The sequence below is a fragment of the Vulpes lagopus genome, chromosome 24 (genome assembly GCF_018345385.1).
Source record: "Vulpes lagopus strain Blue_001 chromosome 24, ASM1834538v1, whole genome shotgun sequence".
Classification (NCBI taxonomy): domain Eukaryota; kingdom Metazoa; phylum Chordata; class Mammalia; order Carnivora; family Canidae; genus Vulpes; species Vulpes lagopus.
Genome location: NC_054847.1, coordinates 57,745,876 through 57,773,499, shown reverse-complemented (window position 1 = coordinate 57,773,499; position 27,624 = coordinate 57,745,876). Strand labels below are relative to the sequence as shown.

Here is a 27,624-nt window from a genome sequence, read left to right as displayed (position 1 = left end):
ATGCCCTTTAACCCTGCCTAGTCTGAAGCCAACATTCTTTCAGATTCACAGGCACGCCAGCATCATTCAGTTAAAATCCACATTTTTAAATTGGCTTTGTAGTTAAAGATAGAAGTTATTAATTAATTATATCCATTAGTTAACAGGGCTTAAAATTTTTCATCTCAAGGTAAAACCATGTCAACGCGAGGCAGTGCGACAACAGGACAGCCCTACAAGCCTGAGGGATTTATTTCCAAAGCAACTGGAAATTTTTTCTTTCTTAAGGAAGGGGCTGAAAAAAAAGCATGAGAATCATTATCATTATTGTCAAGGTAATTTCTTTTTGGCATCCTCCTGACTGTTCAAGGATGGGGAGACCCGGGCTTGTGCACAGACCAGGGATGAGGCAGGAACTGACCGTGCAGGGCGAAGTCCCACAAGGCAGGAGGTGCTGAGTCCTGGGCCAGCTCGCAGGGGAGCCTCCCCTCCCGGTAGACAAGCCCCTCTGGAAGAGCTCCCCTGCCAGTGACCCGCGGATCTGCTGCACGGGCTGCACCGGCAGCGGGAGGAGCCGCCGCCCCGGGAGCCAGTCTCCTTGACGGATACCAAATGTGAACCAGCCTTGACTTCAAGCTGGGTGCGGGTCCCTCGTGCTGAACTGGTTCTCCTGAACAGGGTCAGGAGGAGGGAGGAGAGGCTGGAAGATAAAGCTGCTTCAGTTTACGGGAGGAGATGTATAATTAGTTCAGCTATCCCCACACTTGCTATTTACACCGAAGACTTTCAGGGTTTCTATCACCGTTCGAATATTCTCCAGCAAGTTCTATGTTGCTCGGTTCTCCAAGAGAATGGAAATGGGTTCCACGGCCTTTCAGAGACAGCCTCTAACAAAAGGATGGCTTCCATGGCAGGCTTAAAAATAGAGGGATTTTTTTTTTTCCTCTAACAGAATGTTTACAAAAAAATGTTTCTATTCTTAGGAACGGATCCCTCAGAGTGAGAGGAGCCCCCCAAAACTGTTTCATTTCTCTGTTTTAATTCCTGGTCAGCTACATAATATGCACGGATCATGTTTTCACTGTCTGTAAGAGCATACTCTGGTCTGAAGAAGACGATAGGCAGGACATTTATAGTTGTGATGGTCTTTTTAAGGTCACAAGTGAAAAGCACTGTTGGAATATATTTAAGAACATCTGAGAAATAACGCCTTCCTATAAAAATGTCCAACTACAGCCTTCTCTGAGAAGTCCCATGCCTGGTGAGGAAGCGAAGCAGTTACAAACACAAAGTAGAGAGGTGCTTTGTAATTTTGTATATCAACCTCAAAGGCTCACCATTTTTCTGCTACACTTTCGCTACCTATTTTTAATTCCCCAGATTAACAAAAAAGGAGAGTAGAACTTTTTGGGCATGGGGAAAGGGATGTTAACTTTTCCACTTTAATTAGCAACTGTAAAATGCCACCTGGGTCTGCAGAGAAGGGAAAGGTACTCTCTGCTTTGCTTTTGCCATCCCTTAAAAATCTAGAGAGCATTTTTCAAGTTTTCCTAAATTGTGAAGAGACACTTATTTTCTTGCAAATTAATTCTTTTTAACTCCTTATGATAGCTTTGAATCCCATAAAGAAAGATGAATTATCACATACTGAGCCCAAGCTGTGAAACAGGAGGAGACAAATAGAGACCCCTACTGTGTTTAACAATGTAGAAGAAATTCCAGACGCAATAGAAAAATTTTGTCCTTTCCCCTAGACCTCCAAGCTTGTGCGTATGGAGCTGAACAGTGGAGGGCACTCGTGTTATGCTGAACGCCAGCGCTGACCCGCACACTGGCTTTCCTCGACTCAGTGGCCCACAGCTCAAATTTGTTAAGTAACGACCACCTGTGGCACAGCCACCAAATGTCTTCTGTTTGAAACACTGGCAGTTCCTAATCTGTGTGGTGAAGCACCAGGGAGGGAAAACACTGTTTCCTTTATGGACACATGCAGATGGAGCAGCCACAACACACATTGGCCTTAACTCGGCCTCGACGCCGCATCGAATAATAAGATGTTTGTTACACTTCAAGGTTGCACGGCAGCCCTTTCACTGACACGCTGTGCGGAAGGCACACGCACCAGCATCCACGCCTGCACACATGCACACGCGCGCACATACACACACGCACACATGCACTCCTGCCAGAGGTCCTCAAGGAGAACCACTTCCACCAGAATCGGGCCAAGGGTGAAGACAAGGTTTGTGCGGGGGGGGGGGGGGGGGGGGGGGGGGGGGGGGGGGGGGGGCATTTCTGGTTAAGCTGAGGCCGGTCTGCAGTGCACTGTGCCACACGCCAGGTCCCAGCGGGGCTCCTCTGGGCTGCCCACGCCGCAGCCCTCACTCACGCCACTTGGGTTTCAGATCTGCTACACGGAAAAATAAGTAAGTAACCCAGACCACTCAGACCTACCAACACACCTGGCTGCAAGAAGACAGCGCCAGAGAGGCGCGGACACCATCCTGTCCAGGAGCAAGGCTCTGATGAACTGTAACCGCCTCACACCAGGGCTCAGGCTATTAAATCATTTCCAGTATTTGTCAGCACTTTACCAGTGAAGTTTACACATACGCAAAAAATCATCTGGGCAGAGCCACTGCCCTGGGCCCTAGGTCGCTAAAGCCAGGGAATCTGCATGGCCCCAAGCCACACAATGGAATTATCTAACACTGCTGCGGAGGGGTCACTCTCGAGAGGAGGACCAGGAAGGCCGCCTGCACACCAAGTGCCATGGCACCTGCAGGGTTAATTAAACAGTTCAAGATGTAATGGCCACACAAAAGAAAACCGTTCTCTCTTCTTTAAGAACTATAAACACTTGTGCTGAATGAGATGGGCATTTGATAAGCCCTGCAGCACGGAGCAGGCTCCCGGGTCTCTAGTTAACACTCGGATTCAGTGTTAACACTTAATAGAACAGTGTTGAGTCCTGTTGCCAAGGTCAACAGCACAGATGCACTAATTGTATTATGAGCTTGACATCTAGTGGCCACCCCTGGCAGGGCAAAGCAGGCAAAGGTTAAATCAGCAAGGCCTGTCACGGCGCCTCTAACTACCCACCTTCTGGGAGAGCCAGCGGAAGCGCCCCCACTCTTGCAGCCCTACCTTCCTCGGACCTCAGCCGGGCTTGATGCTGTGCCGCTGGCAGCGGCTTTCCGGCCACGCAGGGAGGCAGGGGGGCGGGGGGGGGGGGGCAGGGGGGCAGGTGCTGCAGGGTCAGCCTGACCCCAGCGGGGGGTGCCTGGGGAAGACGGGCCCACGGAGGACAAGGTTTAGACACCACACTGGTGCCCGCAGGTCTCTGGTGTAAGTTCCTGCTGCCGCGAGAGGGTCCCCTTTAATTAACAAACAAATCAATCTTAATCTCTCACATAAATAGAGCCCATTACTTAATTTCATTATTTCAATTAATATTTTACACTTTCTGTAACATGACTTGACCCGTTTGTTGGCTTGGAAATCACGCTGACAGGGAACTGTATCCTAAATCCTAAAAGTGTTCAAATTGCAAAGGAAAAATCTAAGGTCAGGGTTTTTTTTCAGATGCAGAAGTTTATTGAGAGTAATATTAAAACACTCCATTTTTACATAGATTTTACTTATGTCTGATTTGATATGAAATGTGTAGCAAGTTAGCATAGGCTGTCATCACAAATCTGTCCCATGAGTAACAGAACAAGATCTCATCTTTATGGAACTAAATCAGATATTCTGGTCTTATTCTGGCAACTAGTCAAGAAATCATGTAGGAAAAGAAAAACTAACAAAACAAAACAAAAAAAGAGCCCTTCCTGTTATAAATATCAGGCAGAGAGTATCCTCCTTGAAACTATTTTGCAACGTTAAAAAACAGTGTAGAACATCATTAGCAGTGAAGACTTATTTTACTTAAAAACAAAACCAAACAAAACACCAAAACACTCTGTGTCAATTCTCACACTGAAGAACTGCTAAATTCCAATAGACGTTCAGAACACACAACACCTCCTTGGCTGTATCTCTGCTGAATTCCGCCCCCCCCCCCCCCCACCACCCAGTGTTCTCAGAGCTACCTTGAGATGAATGGTAAAGCCTCTTAGAGATTGCAGTTGAAAATGAAATCTGACCCACTTTTGCCTGCTTTTGCCATCATCTTGTATACAAAAAATAATCAGCTTGCTAAGTAATTCCTGCTGTTGGTACATGCCTTCTTCTTTTTCCGGCTCTGAACAGATCTAAAAATATTGGATTATGCATGTGTTGTCGAAGTTCAACATGTACATAAAAAACCCCTTGACTGCTGCTACATAATCAGTTCTTTCTCTGTAAGGTGGGAATTGGCATGCTTTTGTTGACCACCAATTTATGGATTTTTAAAGAGGTGAAGTTTTTAAAATGTTATTTAAAAAAAAAATATTTGCAAATTCTTCTTTTCCTCCCCTGCCCCCCTTGGATACTTTTCACCTTTCATGTTTCAGAGAAAACAATCTGCCTACAAATGGTAGAAAGTGGCTTCTGTATTGTTTGCTTTTGGAATGCTGAATTGTAAATGTGTGTAGTGTGGGCTGGGGGGAGTACTCAAGGCAAACCATGCATATACAGATAAAAGAAAAAAGATCTCTTCACCGAGGGCTGGTGGCCTTCTTTCCCCTAATTTAAACACAGTGTGTGAATACCACTGGTAAATTCTTAAATCACAGGCTCATCACATTTAAAAGGATTTTTAAGATAGCCACATGACTGTAAGTTGGCAGAAAATAAAAACACACTTTGAAACAATTAGTGCTCACAAACAAAATACAGGATGGCAAATTGTTTTAAATTGTAATATCCTTTTGTTCTTCCTTAAATGCGTATTTTCTAACGACAATAAAACACGTCTTTATTAAGCTGCATTTCATACAACAAAGGAGAGCAATACCAACACTTTTTAAAGTTCTCAAAAGTGCTGTTCTGTCAGAAGTTTTAACTAATTTTTCTTAGAGCAAAAATACTCAGCTGGCTCAAAAGGTTTCATCACCGGTGGCACACGTTTAACTGAATCCTAAAGCTGCCTCACATTTATTTTCTAGATTTTCAGGAACAAGAATGAAACAATTTGCAATTTTAAATGGTAGTTCTAACAGAGAGAGTCAGTCTCAGGCATCCTTCAAATAAAATTTTACAACAGGGTAACTTCAGAACTTAACATAAACCGATATTACTTTTTCTCATTTAAGATATGACATCGTATTTCATTTCTGCCACGATAAGGTCTGGATAACACTGAAGCTATTTTGGGATAGCTACCATTTTATCGCTTGCCTAAGAACCAAAGCCTGAGAAATAGTCATTTATATGTTTTAAGAACTAATCTCTTTTAACTATAAACTGACGTGATTGTGCATCTCTGCCGTCCCCCACACCGTACTAAAAGCTGTGCATGTGTTTGTTTTCCATGGCATTATCAATAGCCTTCAATTTTACTTCATGCATCTACTGCTTTAATTAATATGTCACGCCCAAAGTGATACAAAAGAATTATTTACTTTGTCTCTAAAACACTGTAAACTAACTTAGCTCTCTTATAACTTCATGCACCGTCTGCTTCTTCCCCCTGCACTTAACAAAATTAGAATTTCGAGAATATCTGATTCGTGTCAGAGTGAGGGAGTTTCCACAAGTATTTCTCTTAAAAAAAATTGTTTTTTAGATATCTTACTAACGACGATCAGCACGACAGAGTAACACATCCGTGAGCATTCCTTGAGTGAGCAGAGAACAGAGTATCTTTTATACTCCACGAACAATCAGCTTCAGAATAATTAAATCAGAAAGAACTATTTTTTAAATAGTTTGCCTAAAGTACCTTCAAAACAATCCAGGAAACCTACTATTTGACTAAAGCTCAGCCCCAGACAGGCTATTTCTGGCCTGTTGCAAAATACGATCAGGAACTGTGGCAATACCTTGATTACAATTCCCAACGACTGTGAAAAACCCAAGCTCGACAAACTTTAATCCTATGATGGGTAAAAACTCTGAATTCGCCTCACCTCTAAATAAATTCAGTAACAAGAGGAATTCGAAAGACAACTTGTAAATAATTTACTCCATCTTAGGTTTTCAAATATAGGCTACATATCCCTCAACATGTTTACACTATTAGGCTCACCAAGCTCACATTTCTGACGTGAAATTAAAAATGAATAGCAAGGCCTCAGCTTGTTAATTGTTAAATACAAGAGGTTTTACTCTATTAATTAAAATATGCTTTAATAAAGGGAGACATTGCACATTTTGATAACGGCCCTACAAAGCTGAGAAGTATTTACATTGTTGCATTTTGGGGCGGCTGTGAAAGCCGATTTTAAGCTATTCAGGAGCCACAATAATAAAGCTTTAAAATTCCTCACTGGGATGCAATGTAGTTCTTTTGAAGGAAGGACTGTCTTTCTCATTCGGCAGAAATAAATCCATTCATTTGATCATGTAGTCATTGAGGGCAATACAAAACAAACCAAGTGTGAGAAATTCTATGTGATGAAGTAAACAAAACAAAAAAAAAATCCATTTCCATGACAAAAAGATTCTTTGTCCTTAATCTACCCACCATATGCAAGCGTTTCTTTTTAGCATATCTGCTGTTCTAATCTTGGGTGACTAGGCTACAGATAGGGCTCCCTACCTCCACGGCGACAAAAAGACCCTAACGAGTCCACTGATTTTATTTAATTCATTGGTTCCCGCCGCGTTGGCAGCATTTTCTCCCGTTGCCCGCTCCGGCGTGGACACGTACCTGCTTCGCCAAACTTTGCAACACCCCGGGACACACTCCCAAAGTCCTTTTGCTTTTTGTTTTCTGTTTTCGTCTCGTTTGCACCGTCTGCGCCTCCGGGCAAAAGGATGCGCCTCTGCCTCCGAACTTAGGAGGGGCCGGCACCAAAGTTGGGCAGCGGCTGTGCGGGAGGCCGGGGGCTCGGCGGGGGCTCGGCGGGGGCTCGGCGGGGGCTCGGCGCCCCGGCCGCTCCCGCTCCCGCTCCCGCCCCCGCCCCCGCCCCGCGCCCTGCGGCCCCGGACCCGCTCCCGCTCCCGCTCCCCGGCGAGGGCAGGGGCAGGGGCAGCGGCGGGGGCAGCGGCGGGGGCAGCGGCGGGGGCAGGGCGCGGGGCGCCGCGGGATCCCGACCAGCCCGAGGCGACTTGGAGCCGCCGCCAGCGGGCCGGGTCCGCCGCGGTCAGGGAGCGCCCCCAGCGCGCGCCGGGTCCCGCCGGCTCCATCCCCGGCGGCCACGAGGAAGGCCGGGCGACCGCCGACCGCCGACCGCCGACCGCCGACCGCCGGCCCGGGCAGGGGCGGGGGCGGGGGCGGGGGCGGGGGCGGGGGCGGCCGGAGGGCAGCGCGGCGGCCCCGGGCCCGGCTCCGAACAAAGCTGCCCGGCGGCCTCCCCGGACGTCCCCGACCCCCGCCGGCCCGGGCCCGGCGTCCGCGCGCAGCAGCCCCCGGGGCGGCGCGGCCCCGGCACACGCCCCCAGCGGGCCGCCCCCGCTCGCCCGAGCCCCGGCGCGCCCGCGCTGCGCCCCGACTGCGAGCCGCCGGCGCAACTTTGCTCGCCCGCAACTCGGCGCCGCGCCCCGGGAGGACGCGGTCCCCGCAGCCCGCCCCCAGCCCCGGCCCCGGCCCCGGCCCCGGCCCCGGCCCGCGCCCCGGCCCGCGCCCCTCACCGTGCTCGGGAGCCCCGTCCGGCGGCGGCAGCTCCTCGTCCGACTTGAGGTGCTGGGGCTTGGCCTGCTTGCGCCGAGACATGCTGCTAGCGGCGCGCGGGCCCCGAGCGGGGCGTCGGCATCGGCATCGGCGGCGGCGTCAGCGGGGCGGCCGCGGGGACGGCGCGGGGCGCGGGGCGCGGGGCGCGGGGCGCGGGCGGCGGCTGCGCGGGCGGCGCATGGGGCCGAGCAATTAGGCCGGTGAATAATGCATGTCCCGGCGGCCGCGCCGATTGGCCGCGCTCCCGGGCCGCGGCCTATGCAAATGAGCCGCGCTCGCAATTAGCGGCCGCGCGGGGCGAGGGGCGCCTGCGGGCGCGGCGCGGCGGCGCTCACATCGCGGCCCCGGCGGCGGGCGCGGCGCTCCTGGGGCAGGGCAGGGCCGGGCCGGGCCGGGCCGGGCCGGGCCGGGCCGCGCGGCAAACTTTGGCGGCGTCCGCGCGGCGCCGTCTCCGCCCGCGCGCCGGGCTCGCCCCTTTATAGGCTCCGCCGCCCGCGCCCCGCGCCCCCCCGCCGCCCGGCCGCCCCTCCCGCAGCGAGCCCCGCGGGCAGGGCTCCGGCCCGCGCCTTTGTCTCCCGGCCCGCTCGGGCGCGCAGGACCCAGCGGCCGGCGGGCTCAGGGCCCCCGCCCCGGCCGCCGTCCCCTCCGAGCTCGCGTCCCCTCCGCGGGCTCCGCGGGCTCCGCGGGCTCCGCCGCCGGCCGGGCGGCTCCGAGGCTCGCGGCCGCAGCGGAGCGGAGTGCGCACGCCGGGGTGGCGGGACTTCGGCAAGACCAACTTTCCGGTTCGGAAGCGGCGCGGGCCGCGCGGCTCCTCCCCCTGCCTCCCTCCCTCCCTCCCCTCCCCCTGCCCCCTCCCCTCCGTCCCCGTCTCCCCGCCCCCCCGGGCCTCTCCGACTCGAGCGCCCGCCCCGCCCGCCCGGCCTCCGCGCCGCGAAGGCTCCCTCGGGCCCGCGGGCGGCCGGGGCGGCGGGGCTCCGGGGTCCCGCGCACCAGCTCCCCTTCCCGCGGGCCCGGCCGGGGCGTCCGCGGAGCGGGCGGGGGCGCAGGGTGTGCCAGGGCCGCGCGACCCAAAGTTCCAAGTCCACGAAAGTCGCGCGCGCGGCCCGCTGCGTCCTAGGACTCGGCGGGATGACGGGGGTGGGGGGGCGCGGGCGAGGGGTCGCGGGCGTGCGGCCGGGCCCAGCACCCTGGGGCGGCCGCAGCGCGCGCCCGCACCGCCCCCGCCCTCGCCCTCCCCTGCCCTGCCCTCCCCTGCCCTCCCCTCCCCCCGCCCTCGCCCGCACGCGCCCCGCCCCGCCCCGCGCGCCCCCCGCCGCCCCGCGCACACGCCTGCTCGCCCACTCCCGCGTGCTCCCCCGAGATGTGCCCCGGCCGGGTCCTACTTTGCCTTTTTTCATTTCCTAAATTTCTTATTTTGTCCCCCACAAGTGGCCCTGTGTGGTACGAGGCTGTGGCACAGATGGCCTCGCGGCGTCTGCGCGGGGAAGCGGGAGGAGACTGTCAGCCCGAGCGCACGGGGGCTGCGGGCTGCTCGCGTGGCTGGGGGTGCTCTGCCTGCCTGGGCCCCCGGGACGGACCCCAATCCCAGGCTTCTCGCCCGCCTCCCCGCGGGCTTCTCTTCCTTTCTAGAATCTTCTCGCTTCCAGCCTGGTTCTCTCACCCGCCTGTAATTGTGTAAGTTTCACGAAGCAACAGCTTGGGCTGCAGGAAAGCGCAGGGTGATGGGGAGAGGAAGGACGCGCACAGGTCGGCGTCGTCTCCAAAGACACCCCACACCCCCCGCGTCGCCACATGTACCCCCCCACCCCCCGCTAAAAACAAAATCCCGAAGGTTGGTTCTGTTTCGCTTTTGAGTGGCGGGCGTATTCATTTAGGCGATCTTGCTTTTGAAAAGAAAAAAAAAAAGACCAATAAAAGATGTTTGAAGTCTAGAGTTGACTGGCCCTACACCACGCTTTTAGGGTCGAGCTGGGAGGTTGTCCTACCCTGTGAACTTTCGCGAACGCGGCGGGCATTGGGGGACGCTCTGGGCTCCGGCACCGAGGCGCTTGGCACCGGAAAGTTTGCAGCCTGCAGCCGGGGCTTCGGGGTTTGGGGCTTCGGGGCTTCGGGGCGAGCGGGGCAGGGACTTCCCGGGGGAAGGGCCGAAGGGAAGCGGGGGCAGGGGGACGGGAAGGGGACGCGTGGGTGCGGAGGGGCGGCTGTAGCGAATGAAGTTTCTTGCAGAATTTGCAGGACCGGCCAGAGTTGGGGAAGTTGCAGAGCTGCCGCTGAAGGTACGTTTCGGTGACACAAGAGAAAGAACTCGAACACAGTCGTCGGTGGGGCAGACCCAAGGGTAAAGGTGCACTGCTTTTCGGGGACCTGGTTCACTTTCTCTTTTTTTCCCCCTCCTTTTTACAAAAAACCCACACCTTAAGCTGCTGCTTAAGCCGATGTAGGCTGTCGCGGCGCCCGAAGCCCTTTCAGGGAAGCCGGAGCCGGCTCCCCCGCAGCCTCCTGGCCTCCGGGGCACCGACTCCTCCTCTTTGGGCCACTTGGCGCGCGCCGACCTCCACCTTTTTTGTTCTTTAGGCCATTCGTCCGCGGCCCCCCCCCCCCCCCGCCGCCGCCAACTGCTTTCCCACAGGCTGGCACGGTTTCCCCAAGTCTTCCTGGCACTTGCAAAGGCAACTGTTTAATTTTGTCAACTTGGCTTTGCATTTTCTACGAGGTGTGGTCTTTGAGAGGGTCTTCGAGGGGCCCCCAGTGGAGGCAGATCTGAGACCCCGGCCTTTTATCTGTACGAGGCAAGCCCGCAGACTGCAGAGGTGTCGCGCCAGTCGTGCTGAGCTTTGTACGGGGGAAGGTGCAGCAGGCTGAGCCTGGCGCGGTGTTGGACACAGTGGACCGGCGCGGACGCAGGACTCGGGGCTGCCGCAGCCGGACCTGCCCGCCGTCGGCTCGGGTCGCGCCGGCTGTGCAGAGTGCAGTGGGCCGGGTGAGGTCGCCGGCCCAACACCGCCCTCCGCGCCTGCTGCGCTGGGATTTCGTTGAGAAAATCGAGCAGACGTGGAGGAAGGGGTCAGGAAGGATATGAAACGGGAACCCTTGCGAATTCCGGCCAGCGCTAGAATGGCGCAGATCAGTGCATCTGTGGCGCATCCTTCTAAAAATCGACTGGGGTAAACAAGGTCAATATATATATTTTTAAAAGGTCTAAAGCAAAAGGCGCATTACCTCCTCACTCACCTGTTCTGCTTTCCTTGTCTCCCTCCACTGAGATCTGAAACTTTTCCTTAATTGTTTTTATTCACTGCAGCAAGTTTTAATGAAAGCACATGCATCTGAAGCTTGAGTAACAACCATAGATTTATTGCGAGGTGACAGCATGTCAACAGCATATTTTCACAGATGAGGGACAGGATTATCCTCCGGTCGTGCCTAGATTAAGGGCAACCACAGAAATGGAAATGCGTGCCCGAGGTGCGGACACCGGCTCCTGCATGTGAGACACATGCACTCACTGTCACATGACCACTGCCTATTAAAATTTGTAATACCTAAATACTATTGCAAAAACAAAAGTTGCTTTTCTTCTCTGTAATTAAATCTAATTTGTTAATTGTCTTCCTCTTGCAATGTTGTTTTCATCTTATGAGGCGACATGTTATTATTTTGTCTGCTTAATAATATTATTTACAAATTAATACTGTAGATTACATTAGCGGAACATATAATTAGATGTTTGATTTAATTTGTATCATTTATTCAGATAAAACAGAAAGCCTATCTGCAGGATGGATTTGACAAGGGGAGTTGAAGAGTGGGTTCTGTTCTAATACCTCAGCTTAGTGAAGCTACCTGGCTCTCCATCCACAAAGCACACTTTTACCTGAGGTGCATTTGGTACTTTATCATGTGCTTATTTACCTAGCCATTTAATACAGAAAAAGTATTCAAGTATTACAGCTCTATTTTCTGTCTCCTTTCAGGCTTTCCCCCTCAAATCAAAGTTCTTGCCACTGGCTTTTACTCCCTTCTCTCTGGTTCCTCCTCCACCCCCAACTTTTGTTTTGGGTCCTTGTCATTAAATCCAGCATGATTTTGTGTCTTTAATGCTGTGACAAGTGACCGCTAATTGGTTCTCACTTGAGCAAAGATATTACCATACTAATATTATTATTGGTAAGAAGAGGTAATTGATAACACCACCTGCCACTCTGGGGCAGTCACAATGATAAATGTTTCCATCAACAGGAAATCTGTGCTTGGTGTACCACAGCCCAATGCAAACAGCATGTCAAGTGCCAATTATAAAGATGTTGCTTTTCTGTTACATTGTGGGGGCGCTAGGAAACATGGAGCCCCAAATTATATTTATGGCTTTTTGAAAAACGCTTTTCCAAGCTTCTTGCTCACCCACTTGAAGATAACTTTCCCCTTTAAAAAACAAAAAATGTTCTCCTTAAATAAACCAATACACAACTAACTGCCCTGCCCACATTCCACTCAGCCCCTGCTGTCACCCTCTTGGCTTTCAAAGCTCTTGAGGTGAATATGCCGAAATTTTTAATAGATGGGAACCAAGAACATAGCATATAAATCCATCTAGGTCTATGTGCTTTGCAGCATCATGTCTGTTCATTGCAGGATGGCTTACTACCTCCCCGGTAGGCATCCCAGGCAAACGTTCCGTTGCTTTTTATGTCTCACAGAGAAACACCAGCACATGGCCATCCGTCTCCACACTTGGGGATGCAAATGATCAGAAAGTGCGTCTCTTGTGACTGTTGAACTGTGTATTTGGGCTGCATATAGATCTAGGAGAGGCACTTGAGCATGTATGGTGGCATAAATAATGCTGGCCGGCTAAAACTTTGACTCCCTTGCTTATGGGAAAGCTCAAACGATTATTATTAGCTTGCATTATTAGATGCAGGCCTCAAAAGGCGAAATCAGCTATTGATAATTGCAAGAAGTATACAGCAGCTACTGTATCGATCGGCTTGTCCCTATTCCCCTGGTATGGGAGAGATAAGAAGACTCAGTCTTTAGTGCAATATAATTTCTTTTGACCTATCTGCTTGCTACAGACTTATGATGAATAGCCAGAGTGGTTAAAGTCCTTTATCACGAAAGTTACCCCTTGATATAATATTGATTCTTTATAACTAGCTCCAAACACAAAAATCAAACTGTCCACTTGACCATCATCATCATCAATATCATCACAAAGCCTCTGGAATAAAGATCAGCACCAGCCTGAAAACGCTTTCTATAATCTTACCAGCTAATCTTTATTTGCTGATGATGAAAAGAAAGTGGGGGGGGGGCAGAGGGAGAGGGAGCGGAATGTCATTTGGACGAACACTGTATTTATATGTGTGCATATGCCAGGCCGACGCGCGGCGGCCACTCCTCGTCGGCACCCGCGGTCAGCGTGGCCGGCCTCCGCAGCGCCCGCCTCCCCCGACCCCCGGGCTGGGGCGCGGGAGGCCGGGGGTCGGGCAGAGACGGCCGGAGCTCCACGCGAGCTGCGGTCGAGGACGGAAGGACCCCCGCGGCCTCCAGGGTCACATGTCCCGGGCGTTCGGCCGGCGGCCCCGGCGGGAGCGCGGGGAGCGGGGCGCACGCCGGGTGGGCTCGCCAGCCCGGAGGGGCCGCGCCTGGAGCGCACATCAAAGGCCGCCGTGCAATTGGTGTGCATTTCCCCCAATTAACGGCATTTCCTGCCCCCTCCCCCGCCGCCCCGCCCCCGCGCCGCCGGCCGCCGGGCGCAGGGACGAGCCTCTCCCGGGAGCGCGCGTGTCCCTGCGGGCGCTGTGGACGCCCAGCCCCGGCCCCACGGAGTTTCGGGCGCCTTCTGGGGGGAGGGGCTTATGGGTACGGGGGTTGCGGACAGAACCCCAACTTCTCAGTGCCTGATGTCCGCGCCAGCAGACTTCCATCCTGGTCTCGACCGGCCGCCGTACTCGGACACCTTCGGCCGGACACCCCCGCCCCAATCCCTCCTCCCGCGATCCCGCAACCCTCAGCCTGCAGAGCGGGGTGGGGGCGGGGGTAAAGGACGTGCAGAGGCGCAGGCCTCCCTCCCCAGGCTCCGCGGTCTCCCCTAACTAGTGCCGCAGGGGCCGGGAGCTCGAAGGCCCCCGGAGCTCGGACCCCACTGTGTGTGGGGGACACAGCCGCGCCAAGGCCCCTCCCTGGGGGCTGCCCCGAGGGAGGCCCCTCAGGTGGGGCGGGGCGGGGCGCAGGCGGCCTCGGGCTGGGGGCGGCCCGGCTCACTCCCCCACCTCCGGTGCCCTCGCCTCCCTTCGGGCCCGGGGGCGCCTCCCACCCCCACTCCCTGGTGCCGACCCCTCCACGCGGGGCCCCTTCGCTTGATCGCAGCCTGGGGGGAGCCTTGGACGAACCCCCACGAGGGATTTCATGACCTGGCGCCGCCCCACCTTGGTCCTGGAGCCCTGAGAGAGTGCTGGGGTGGGGGGCGGGGGCGCCACACCCCGATGACCCAACCGGTCTCCTCCTGCTCGGTGTGGGGGTGAGAACTGCAGTGGGCGTGAGAACTGAGCGGCCACCCCTGCTCCGGCCCCAGCGCACTGGCAGCGCGGGGGACACCCCCTCCCCATTTCCCTGGCTGCAGCACACACCCGCTCTTCCTAACGTGTTCAAAGCGGGCCCAACTTTGATGTGACCGGTCCCATCGGTCTTGGCTTTCTCATTATCACAAATGTCATTTGCTTTGGCTCTGAGCTCTGCAAAAACGCAGAGCTGAAATTCTGCAGAAGGCCCAGCCTGTGGGCCAGACGCTCACCCAGAGTCCTTGAACCACTGTGCTGGGGTCCTGCTCCCGTTAAAGGATGAATGTCTTCACTATGAACTAATGCACTGTGCTATTAGCAGAGCAGATCCTTCTGGCTGTCCTGGCAGGTCAGGGACAGGAGAGGAGGAGCAAATATACAGATCAGAGTGAGTTCACATTCCCCAGGCGGAAAAAACAAAAAACAAAAAACAAAAAACAAAAAAAAGGCGAAAAACCAAATCAAGAAAAAGGAAAAACATCACGACAGCAGGAGGAACAGTCTCATACTCAAACTGTGCAATATGATTTCATTAGCTAAATAAATGACCATGTAGGTCCAGACATGTGGGCTGCCTCCTGCCCGGGCCTCCCTAGCAAGACTGCTGGGCTCCCAGGAGGTGCCTCTTTGTGCCTTAGTGAGGCCCCCGTTGGGGAAAAGGACAGCTCTCAGGATTCCAGAGCTTCCCAATGTCATCAGATCTGCTTCTCTCTTCTGCACTGGGAGCCACTGTTTTGCTTAATAATGTATTCCGTGCCTTGAACTGTATACGCTTGATTCATCCAGACTTTTCTGTTTGAAATCAGGTTGGAGGAAGTGAAGTAGAGCTCCTGCATGAAAGAGGGCGCTCCTTGCCCTGCAGTGAAGGGGGCGCGCTGTTCCCCAAAGACACGGATTTTCTTGGAATTGGAAAGTTAAAAAAAAAAAAAATCCTGTATAGAAATTTTGATCACTGGGTGGAAAGTGGATTTGCCTAAAGTCTAGAAATGTTTTTTCTGCACATGCATACTCTGCTTTAAGAAAACCTATTGAACCGGATTTCATAGGATTGAGAGTGGAAGGGGTCATTATTTGCTTTACAAAGAGTTCCTCACTTTTCAGGAGAATTCACTGCAGATTTGTCTTGAGGAGGCAGTGCTGCAGTATACTGTAAATCAGCCAATCTCTACCAATCTCACAAAGCCAGGCTCCCCACGGCTCTGAAGGTGGCATGCTGGTGGCTCCTCAGGAGTGGGGGGCTTCAGTGATGTCCTTCAGCTAGTGCGGCCAGCATGGTGGGTGTTTCGTTGCTCAGCTCCAGGGAAGAACAGCTCTGCTCTCCCGCGTCAGCCCCACCTCGGCCTCTGGGGCAGCAGTGGCAGTAGGCCTCATGAAAGCATTGGAAGGAAGGGTGGGCTCAGACGCTGAGAGATAACACGTGTGGCTGGAAGAAGGGACCCAGGCAAGAGGGAAAATCAAATGCTCATAAAGAGGGCATATTTACCTACGTGATGGAACCATTTCCGGGGAAAGTGGGGCTCAGGAGAAATCAGAGGCCCTGGAGAGCAAGAGGAGGGGGATGGATGTGATCGTGAGACTGCAGGGGGCTGTCGGGTGCAAGCTCAGAAGGAGGTGGTCTCAGAAGGAGCCAGCAGGGAGGGTGGGGATGGCTTCTGGGGCTCTGTGTAGCGGGCTGACTTGGAGGGGCTGAAGGAGAAGCTGAGGTTTGCAAGTGGCCTGTCAGCTCTCTGAGTCCCATGTGGTGTGACAGGCCTCACTGGTCCCTGTCCTCATGGCATCTGCACCAGAGAGATGCCCGAGCAGCTGTCTGCACCTCCACTGTGGGCTCACTCTGCACACCCGTCTTTGCTGGGCCCCCCTGCCACTCTGCTATGGGGCTCTCCAGGGTTGAGAAACAGTGCAGCTCCATTTGGTAAACTGCTTACTGGTCTAGGTGGAGAATTTGGGAACAAGAAGTGGTGTTTGCTTCCCCATTCGAGGCACAGGTATCATCCCATCTTCTCTGAGTGGGCGTCTTTTGCAACTCTGGAAGATTATGGTCCTTCCCATGTAATCTCGCTCTGGTTAGGTTTCATCTTACATTGTTCTCAAATCCATTTCAGAGCCAGGTTTTGTGCGCTCGGGTCAGAAGTCCCTGCATGCGTCCCCTCCAGGACTTGGGGCCACCGTGGGTACTCTGTTGATGTGGGGCCCTGGCCCAGCAGGCCTGAGAGTGGTCATCCAAGATGTGTACACACATCCACGAGCTCTGAGCTCTCAGGGTAGAGTCCTCAGTCTGTCCCCTTAAGGTGTCCTGAGCTAATTCAGGGGGAGAAGTGTTCACGCTGCCTTCTCAAAGTGCCTCAACCCCAAGGCATCTTTGCTGAACATCTTTGGGGCCGGGCATCCTGCCGTGAGCCCTAGTTGCTTGGTTTCTCCAACTGCTCTGCTTATTAACCTATTTTACAGATGCACTGATACCCATTTGATGATATTAAGGACATGCCCAAGGTCACATGTAAGGTAGTAAAGGAACCTGCGCTCACTTAGGTCTTCCTCAGAGACCTTCACAAGTGAGCATTGCCTGTCCTTACCACCAAGCAAAGTCCCATCCTGTTAATGCATGCTCTGACAATTCTGACGTTTAGGATTTTCTGCACACTGTATTTTTCCTTTTGCCTCCGCAGCACTGTGCCAGTCTTCGTAAGTGCCACGTCAGCCTCCTCAGAGGCATCTTGCTCTCATCCTTCCTGTTATGGTTGCTGTTGTTTGGTTGGGTTTTGGGGGCAAAGTACATCATTTTCTTTTGCAGATGGATTTGTTCAGATGGTCTTCCGCCTTGCCCTTCTGTCCCACCTGAGCCAATGTCCTGTTGGAACATCTAACTCATCTGAAATAACCTTTCCTTTCATTTTCTTGGCTGATTTTCAGATCCAATTTGACTTTATTTTTTGAGGAAGTCTTTCAAGATTATATGTACTTCACTCTCTGGTCCTGCTTTCCTCCTCCTCCTCCTCTTCCTCCTCCTCCTCCTTCTTTTTGCAATCATAGATACTACATGATTTGTCCACCTGTGTCCTTAAATACGATCACATACTATTCATCCACCAGTTTTGTGCTGAGGGTTTTGTTGTATCCTCAGCTCCCCCAATACCACACAAGTTGCTTATTGGTAGCCCATGCTATGGGAAGGAGCTAGAGACTGCTAGAGATCTGGAACCTGGTCCAGGGCCACACCGCAGGAGCTCCGTGGATGGAGGGGTAGCCATGGGCCAAGACACCTGTGCCCATGAGCTTAGCCCCTTCTTTGAATTAACACTGGCTACACCCTGGTGTCTCTGAAGACAGAGCTCCATCCATAGTCTCCGAACCTCTGCAAGGTTGAGAATTAAGAAAATTGCCTCCAATATGTAAGAATCCTTGACTGGTCATTAGAACCTTCTATTCTTTGTGCTAAATCAGAGGAGATAAAAATATCAAGGTACGGGTTAGTGCAGAGACCACGTGTGTGGAGGTGGAGAAGGTGGTAGCAGAGACATATGGAAATAGAGTGCAGCCTGGTCTGGCCTGAGTGGGTGGTTATGGGACATGGTAGGAGGGGCGAGGCAGGGATGGAGCAGGTGCTCAGTAGACATCTGAATGAAGGACCACAGTTGCAATCGTGGGATTCTGTCCCAGGCTTGACGTTGAGGCAACTCCAGCTAAGGACCCCTGACTGCGTGGGTGTGTGGGGAGTGGGGACCACCTGGGCGCAGGCCACAGCTTTGGGGAGCTCTGTTGTGACCACACTGCCCTGAAGTTTTCCCCATCCGTTGAGGAAAATCTTTGAATGCTGCAGGGAGCTCATGCAAGCACGGAAATGGCCATCCAACGCCGTCACGTATGTTTGGGTGTGAGAACTTCCAGGGGGGCAGTAGCACAAAGTGGCATTTTGCTCTCCAGAAAGTCAGCGAATTCCGCGATGTAGACGTGAGTGCACGCTCATGCTCCTGCTCTCCTCTAACGCCTCCCGACAGCCCTTTCACTCAGAGGAAAACAAGACGGCAGCCCTTGGGTTGACCTTTTGTTTTTCTGCTGGAGAAATGAATATAGAGTGGTTTTCCTTGGACAGCATGGACATGTGTCAGCCTTTGATTGTCAGCGTGAACTCAAATGGGGCCGAGTTGTAGGGTTTGCTGCTCTGCCCACATCTTGGCCACACAGTGACTGCGGTCTGTGAATGGGCTGACCACGTTGCCTCTGGTTTTGGAGCAAGGATGCAGTCGTAGGAGGACGGTCACCTCCCCGCAGACGCAGGCCTGCTCCGGAGTACTGGCTCAGCTGGACTCACGTGTTGTTGGTGCGGGACTATGTGCGATTTTATGCGACGTGCTCTGCTCCCGAGTGTTGGGGAGGCACCGTCTCTCTGTGCACGGAGCTCTGCGTGTTAGACACACCATGATGCACGTGCACAGATAGCCACAAGCAGCCCTACACGGTCACAGGGCTGTGGTGGTGCTGCAATGTCAGTTTGTGGCTTTACAACCTCGTAAAGGTTGAGGGACAGGTGAGGTGGAGTGACCATTCATGGTCACGTTTCCTAAAAACAGGAATTACTTTGTGTAAGATGGAAACTTCCATGACATAAATACGTATTTAAAGCACAATTAAGAATCCTGGTGGGTGGATTTTGTGCATAAGCGACGGGCTCACAGGAGAGGGGGGTGCCCCCCCGGGCCACCTGCTGGTGCCAGAGTGCTGTGGGAAGCACCAGGCCACAGAGAAGACTTGCATGGCACATTCCACATTTGGGGGCCTCTCCTGGGCCCATCGCTTCTGTTCTTGCAGGAAAGGGCTTGTGGGGGGCCTTGCAACCCCAAATAGACCCAGCCGCTTCTGTCTGCGAGTCGTTTCTGTATTTCTGAGAGGGACCCACTGGCTTTCCTCACAACCCGTGATGCCAGACATGACTTGGTTCAGTTCGTTGTCTACCCTTGTGTGAGTATTTTTGGCGGGCCTCTCCCCTCGCTCTGCTGACAACGGGCCCCCCATGCATCCCCCCTGGGGTGGTGGCACCCTGATCCCTGCCTGCCACATCCCAGAGCAGCCCTGGGCAGGTGTCCCTCCAAGACTGAGGGTGCTGGCGGTAGGGGGCAGCAACAGGGCGGCATGCGGGGAGGAAACCCAGGTAGACACCAGGCCAGTGGGCTGAGCAAGCAGGGGCAGGTGGGGGAGCTGGGGTGGTGGGGCGCGCCCAGGAGGGAGAGGCAGGTGACCCAGGCCATGGGGAGCTGGCTGACTTGACCTTGTGTAGGGAAGGGAAGTGGCCTGGGGGAAGGGGCTGGACTGAAGGAACCCGAGGGGGCATGGCCTGGAGGGACCAGGCTTGACCTCAGAGCCCCGCAGGGCAGGGCCTGGCAGGAGGGGCGTCCCTTCCTGGGGGGCTCTCTTTGCAGTGCCAGGCCTGAGAGCTGACCCGGGAGCCCTGGACCTAGACTGGGAGGCCCCCACCTGGCCATGGTGGCTGTTCGCAGAGTGCAATAAGCGCCTCATGAGAGAGGTGGCTTGGTTCCCGTTTTTAGGAAATGCGGTCATGGAGTTTTACCCCCTGTGCCTCACGGAGACCCAGAACTTACTGTTCTCAGGATGGGGGAGCAGAAGCCCCTGGCTGGGTCCCCTGTGGCCGCCCGCCCCTGGCAACCACCATTCTGCTGTTTCCACGGAGTTTGACTGTATTTTTTTAGATTCCCCATGTAAGTGATAACTACACAGTGTTTGTCTTTCTCTCTCTGACATATTTAATATAGCGAATGCCCTCAGTTATACACATGTCACAAATGTCAAGATTTCCTTTTTTCTTAAAGATTTTATCTGTAAGTAAACTCCACCCCCGACGTGAGACTCAAACCTACAGCCCCGAGATCGAGAGTCGGCCGCTCCGCGGACTGAGCAGGTGGTGGTCTGTTTCCCGTGCCTGAAGACTCCCGTAGATCACACGTCTGCCTCGTGCATCTGTTGACAGACACGCGATGGCCCCGTGCGGGGCTATGTGCTCGACCGCGTCCCTTTCACACACCGACCCCGTTTCCGTTAGATACGCGCCCAGACACGGGACTGCTGGACCATGTGGTTGTTCAGTTTTAATTTCTTGAGGATCCTCCGTGCTGTTCTCACAGTGGCTGCGCCAAATACTGTGGTTTCTTAAAATTAAGACCACAGCTTGGACTCACCTCATGTTTTATTTTCAGACTAAATATCTTCTCATCCGAATTGAAACCCCAATTAGCTTTCTGGTTTGAGAATAAGGCTCGTGTTGTTGAAGCTCGTTCTGAGCCACTGTGTCCTTACTTTAAATATACGATGTATTCATTTACTATCGTGAAGGAAAGTGTTGTGCGGTGTAGGCGTGAACCCCTGGCCCGGGACGAGGACCCGAGGTCAGCAGTTAAGAAATCACATACAGGACACGGAAACCACGCAGCAGAGGCAGGTGGTGTCATTGGGTGAGAGCCCACGCGACAGCACACGTGATGCTCACTCAGCGTCGGTTCGGCCGGGTGGCGGGAAGGACTGGCAGAGGTGCCAGCAGGTGGGTTGGCGTGCACAACAGTCTGCGCCCCACATGTGTCGCTCAGCTTTCCACATTTTTTTTTTGGTTGGTTTAATCACATGTTTTTTTATGATGCTGATATATCTATTTTTAAAAATCAGGCCAATTTAGCATGTTCTCAGGTGAAGCTCATTTCACATACTAATATTTTCTACAGAGCAGAGACCCTTGTAATTCACGTTTTGGTCCATTTCTTTAGTCTTTGAACTTTTGAAAGGCAAGTAATTAGTCTTTTACACAAGGGAAAATGCTGATGAGGTGGATATGTGAAGAATTAATTGTTGATGGACTTGCACCCCGAGACACCTTGGCCCCAACCCTGCTTCCAACTGAAATGCTGTGTGTGGGTCTTCAGCGGTGCCCACATGTGCAGAGCAGAGGCAAATCGAAGGCCCTCATTTCTATGACTGGGGCATGTGTCCCGTATTTATTCGAAGAGTTAAAAAGTGTAATTTATTTTATTTGAATTTTCCATATTATTGATGCCGTTCGTTCTTTCAGTTTGCTCTTACTATTTCGTTTTGATCAGATTGTCGCCTGCTAATTGTGCTAACTGTACGTGTGCGAGGCTCTGGCACACACGCTTCAAAATTCTAGTTTCTTGCTGGGAACTGTCATTATAATTCATATTGGAATTAGTTGGGATTGTTTTCCCACTAGTCACGTGGCGCCAGAATCGTACAAAGACTTTGTAAACACAACTTTATCAACCCTTCCTAGTCCACGTTAAACACACATTGTAGTCATATCAATGAGAGAGATCATTTAGTTGCTATTATTTTGTCACAATGCACCAATTTCGAAGAGAATTAAAGCAATATCGCAGTGTGATTTTTTTTTTTAAAAAAAACAAACCACCAAACCTTAAATGTGATTCTTAAAGGATCAGCCAATGCATTTTTTGAACCGATGCTTCTGTGCTTGTGTCACGGGTGGCCTCCACCTTCTCTCGCCTTGCATCCTCGCAGCCTCCGTGCGTTGCTTCCAGAGAGGTTGTGTTAACCCGCTGTGAATGATCTTGCAAGATGCTGCCGCATTTATGGAAGGGAGCGTGAAGGTCCCTGCAGCTGCTGGGCTGGTGGCTCCTGCAGGCCTGCACACGGGACACTCATGGTCCCCACCTTGGGTGTCCCGCAGAGCTGCGGGTGCCTTCCAGCAGAGGCCTCAGGACCTTTGCAGCTGGGATGAGTCTTAGGTGAAACAACCAAGGGGAGCTGATATCTGGAGGCTTCTTGGCGAATGGTGCATTTTTCCTGCACTCGGGGCAGTCCTGCTGAGGGGCTCATTGGGGGAACGCGTGTTTTTTTTTTTTTTTAAATCACAAACCCTCTCCCAGAGTGGAATGGTCCCAGGCCAGATTTCTTTCTCGTACACCTCGCAGCACGCTTTCTTTGGTGGTGGTGGTGGGGGGGAGGACCTCACCAAAATCCCAAGAGAAAGGTTTGTGCCCGGGGCTTCACTCTCTGTGCTGTGCATCGGCAGAAACTTGTTGCTGTGCGTCGCAGTTAGACGTAATTAGGTTTCCAGTGTTTGCCTCCGTTGGAGGCGGCCCTGGTCCCCCCGTGCCTGTGAGGGTGAGAGCAGCCCCAGAGTCACCACCTCGGGAGGGCCACACGATGGAGGAGCAAACTGTCCTCTGTTACGGGACAAGTAAGTGGCAGCTGCATTGATCCGAACACAAATTATTGATTTATTTGTAGCTAATTGGACAAAACCAGTTTTATTTTGTACCACATGGGTTTCTCAGGAGAATAAAAGCACATTTATTTGTGGTCGTTCTGAGCTCATCGTAAGAGTGGATCAATTATCTTCGGAAGGATCAGAAAAGGCTAACCGGCGCGCTGTGGTGTTTGACAGGGGATGCTACTCTGTGAGAACCCACTGGTCACCCTGAATGAGTTTCCCGCCATCCGCGGTGCTGAGTGGACACAGAGATATGTCACATGACACCACTTCCCAGGGTCTGTTGGGGTCTCACCAGCCGGGGCTGCTCATCCAACCCTGTCAGGCGAGGACTTCCCACATGCGGGTAACAGGTGCTGAGTCTGCTCCATGTGGCAGCCCCGTCCCTGGGGGATGAGCTGAACTCACCAGTAGGAGTTGAATTGAAGCTTCCCCTTCGTGGGTCGCTAGGACCTGCCTGCCTGCATGTGGACGGGCTGCTGAATCTCCACTGCTTCTGGCTCAGCCAGGGGTGGCCCAATGCCCCCATGCAGGGCTGGGTCTCCCAGATGGGAGCGGAGGGACTGTGATGCCGTGTGGGGAGTGGTGAGCAAGGGACTACTGGCCAGGCTGGCAGTGCCCACTCACCAAGTGGGCGGGAGCAAGGATGCTGTGTCCTGTATTGTCTCGGGGCGACTGCTGTGCTCGCGGGGGCAGAGGTGCAGGGTCACCCAGGCCTGGACGGTCCTTGGGAACGGTCTCCACGGTGGCTCGGCACACACGTCCATCCTGTCAACCCCGTCAGTGGGCACCTCAGTGATGAATCAACTCTTTCTGTAGGTCGGATGGATGCGGAGTCCCGTGGGAACCATGACTGTGGCTCTAGCTGGCATTTGCAGTAACTTGGAACTAGCTCCGGACGCTGCCCTGCTTCCTGGGCACCTTCCCCACTCTCAGCCATGCACCCCTGAGGATCCCGCCGTTGCCGCGCTGGCCCCTCCACATGGCCCAAGCCCCTGCCCTGCACACTTGCAGACCTTTGGCTGTGGGCGGGGGTCGTGCTCTGTCTTCTGCTCTGTCGAGCACCCTGGTGCATTCTTGCTGCAGAACGAGGCTCCCCCGAGGAGGACTGAAGCCATCTGTGAGCAGAAGAAGCATGGCCTTCTCGTTGTCATCCTGGCGTCCCCGGCCTGCGCGTCCCCACTCAGCGAGGGCTCACACACATCCCCATGTCTCCACGCTGCTGTCTCGGAGATTAGAGACACAGGGTGCACGGGGCTCACCTCACCTCCCACAAGCAGCTCGAGGTGTCAGAAGCCAACACAGAGAATAACAACAAAACCTTGACCACAGAGGTGAGTGGCCAGGTGGGTGCCTATGTCCTGTGCCTCATAAAGGCCAAGCAGCCCCAGCATTTGATGAGTCACCAATCCTTTACGCCACTGCCAGGGGACCTGGGGCAGCCCCTTAGCCCTGCAGCGTGTCACCAGGAGGCTGGGAGCTGCAGAGGGAGGGTGGAGCCTCCAAATTCACCAAATTAAAGTGCAGCCAAATGAGGGAGCTAAATCGAGTGTGCATCTTGCCTTATCTGCTCTATATATTTATGTTTTAGCTACATGTCCTTGTAAGCAAGATGCCCTCATAATCTGGAAAGAGCACGAGCTCTTGGGTCTCTCTGGCGTTATCATCTTGCAGCTGTGATGTATGGAATAATCACAAAATGCAATCAGAGCTCTCAGGTCACCGCAGAATTGGCATACTGCACACATCATAAATGTCTACTTGACTTTTAATTAAACGGCTTCTCCTCTGGGATTTTTAATCACTAGTTTGGGTAAGTGGGCTGCGTCATGACTGGTCAGGTCCTGGGAGGCTGGGAACCTGTACCTGCTTGCTTTGGAGTGGGAGGTGGAGGCGGGGGCGGGGGGGCACGTCCGCCTTAGCGTGTGGTGACAGTGACTCCTGGCGAGCCACACATCTCCACCAGTGCATGATGGGGTCCTGGCAGGGCTGTGAGGAGCTCCCGACTGGTGGCACAGCCTGACCACCCAGAAGCCCTCTGCTGTGGGCCACACTTGCACAATTTTAGCAGGAAATTCACAGAAGGGGCGAGCAAATTATGTTTTTTTTAAAAACATATTTTCATTTCAAATTTTGTCTCTTCCTTGTAAGCTTCAGAAGGTCATACACGTCTTACTACCTCACTGGATATAATTCCGGAACACTGAGGAATAACTAGCCGGGATGTTAGTTACTACCATGGCTTAGACATCACATTTTTGGCCATACTTTATTTGGGAATGGTCAAGAGCTTATTTATTTATTTATTTATTTATTTATTTATTTATTTATTTAAGAGAAAAGAACTAGGTACATATTAGTGGTTGGCACCCGGTCACAAGGGCTCGGCTGTGACTTTCCTATTTGGCAGAGTTCCTCTGTGTTTTGAATGGCCAGCATGTCACAGCTGGGGATTTGTGGGTCAAGGTGTTTGAAAATACTATAGCATGTAACTTCTCCTATTAGCAGTTTTCTTTTCTTTTTTTTTTTTTTATTAGCAGTTTTCAAGTCTTTTTCTATGTCAGTTTGTTTGCTATTCCACGGAAGGCATCTTTCTCCAGAGCAAGTAGATCTCGGGGGACCTTGGGCAGCGGGGTGTTTGTATTCCTTGCTGTTAGCTTGCAGGTTTCCTTCCTTGGCACAGGTTCATATCTGCAGCAGGTGCTCCCCAAGGGCCCTGAGCTGGAGGCTGATGTGGCCGCAGCCTCCCAGGGTCTCCATGAGGCTGGCCCTGTTGTCCATGCCCATTGGCAGTGAGCACCAGGCAGCGGTGCCAGCGAGGGGGGCTGTGGCAGCATCACCAGAGAACTGCCCAAGTGGAGCTTTCTTCTTGTGGGTGAGGATGGGCTACTGCTGGGGAGGAGCCCACGCAGGCATTGGGGGCCGCTGAGCAAGGGCCATTTCTGGGGGAGGTCAGGGCCGCTGCTTCATGACCTGACCCTCTAGATGTGCCATGGAATTCTGTGTTGAGCGACGTGGAGTGGGGGGACGGGCAGCCAGTGTGTGGACAGAAGCACATGACACTAGCATCGGGGGGATGTTCCTTAGTGGCCCCATGCTAGAACGTGCAGAGATGGTGGCAAGAACCAGGCACGTTTGGCAGGCGGTGCAGTTGGGGCTATTCATAGGTGTACGATGGTTTTGTGGTGTTGTATTGGGGTGGTTTGCTCTTAGCAGGCACATCCACGGGGTAGGAGTGATGTCACATCAGTCAGATGTAATGGAAAATCCATAATGGGGTTTAGGCACACTGAGACCATCTATAAGGATTTATGATCTTTATTTTTATTTCAGGTAGTATATGAATTCTGCATTTTCCTGGGGATGATTCACAGCACAGCTGAAGAGATTGCTTAGGAGGACAGTGTGGGAGGTGTGGGCCTAGGCCTTTCCAGGGGCTGCAGGCCACAGATCGATATATTACAGATATTGCCATAAATGGAGAGGATGGCTCAGATAAATCACACCACTTCCCCACCTCAGGGGAGCAAAGGGATGGGACAGGAACCGTGCCCACGGGCCTGTTCTTAGAATCCATGTCCACTGACCTTGGGCGGCCTGATAGCCAAGCCCAGCAGTGCTTTGGCATTGGGAACACCTGCGTAACCAGGTGAGCGCAAGGGGCCAACACGGTGATGGGAGCTGGTCTGACTTAGGACCTCATCCAGTTTCCTCGGAAAGTCAAGGTAATCATGAAGTTTTATCTTTCCTTTGCAGCTGATGTTTTAAATACAGCAAACATGGGAAACTTCTCAGACTGCAATTCTAATCTGCCTCTGACAGCTCGGAACCAGATTTTTCTGTCTGCCTGAGACACACAAGGGCGGACGGCACAGGCAATCCAGTTGCAGATGTTGCGGCCGCGTGAGGTCAAGTACACCTACTTACCGCTTCCATCTCGTGCGTCAGCGGGTTAGCTCAATGCCATGCGGTCGTCACTGAAGCTGTGACTTAGTGGGAGGTGGGACATAACGTGGACTCTCATACCAAATTCTGAATGGACCGTTTATGTAGCAGATCTCTCTGGGCCACGAATCCTGACTGAAGAACGTGAGAGCCTCCTGCCTTTATAGACCAGGAGGTCGGAGGGCAAGTGTTTACTCACAGTCACCCAGCAATTAGCATCGTGTGTTTGCTGCTGTGGACGGTGGTGACAACTGTCCTTGAAAGTCTGCTTCGGAGGGTCCTGGCCATACTGGATGGGCTGCCCCAATCACCCTCTCCTGACCTGCTCCCCCGCAGATAAGATTTCCTAACATCTTGTTAGGAAATCACTTTCATGTTCACAGGTAGCAGGAATTAGTACTTCAGTCCATCTTTCTGGGAGACACGGTCAACACACTGTGATAATGCTGCCATTCCCAAAATTAGGAATATCACACACACAGTGACATTGTGAGCAGATGACTCCTGCAGATGCAGGGTTCTGTGTGTGAAACCAGGCTGCTGTTTAGGAACTCAGGGATTTCTCACCTGGGGGCAGAATTTCTCAATGATAGGATGGCGAGCACTGTGTGTGCAGCTACCAGTGGTCACAAGTGGCCATGTCCTGTGCCCAGAGCGGCTCACAGCTATGGGATGTGGTTCCTGCCAGGACTGTCCTCGGTCCCATTTAGCTGGGGTGACATGGGTCACCTGGTGGTCACCTAGCGGCCAACGTGGCTGGGGAGCAGAAAGTGCCAGGGCAGCGGACAGTCCCTCCGTGTGCCTGGAAAGCAGAACCAGATCACTGAGGGGTGGTGACAGTTACTCGCAAAGATGGAAAAAATAATAAACAATAACGGGGCCAACATTGAGGATGGGGAGCAGAAACAGTCCTTCCCAGTCATAGGAAATAGCATCTGTGCAGAGCCCATGCGGGTGTGCCCAAGCAGGGGAGAAGTTAGTGGGCTGCGGCAGGGTATCTGTGAGTCGGACAGGGACGCTGCTGTTTCTGGGCTGGCCTCAGAGAGTGGTTCAGTTCCTGCTTGTTCACGATCCACAAAGTCCTGCCCATGCTGCTTTCTGTGGTGTCAGCAGAGCAATGGGAG

General features: G+C 53.2%; 1 protein-coding gene across 2 annotated transcripts in view; it reads right to left on the bottom strand.

Annotated features, from left to right (window-relative positions):
• Window positions 1–8,057, bottom strand: part of SALL3 (spalt like transcription factor 3) — a 19,350-nt gene extending 11,293 nt beyond the window's left edge. For both annotated transcript variants that reach the window (XM_041739281.1, XM_041739282.1), the window contains exon 1: window positions 7,702–8,057. In XM_041739281.1, the coding sequence (XP_041595215.1) occupies window positions 7,702–7,783 (82 nt within the window). In that variant the 5' untranslated portion in view covers window positions 7,784–8,057. The remainder of the gene's footprint in view (window positions 1–7,701) is intronic.
• Window positions 8,058–27,624: the final 19,567 nt, after the last annotated feature.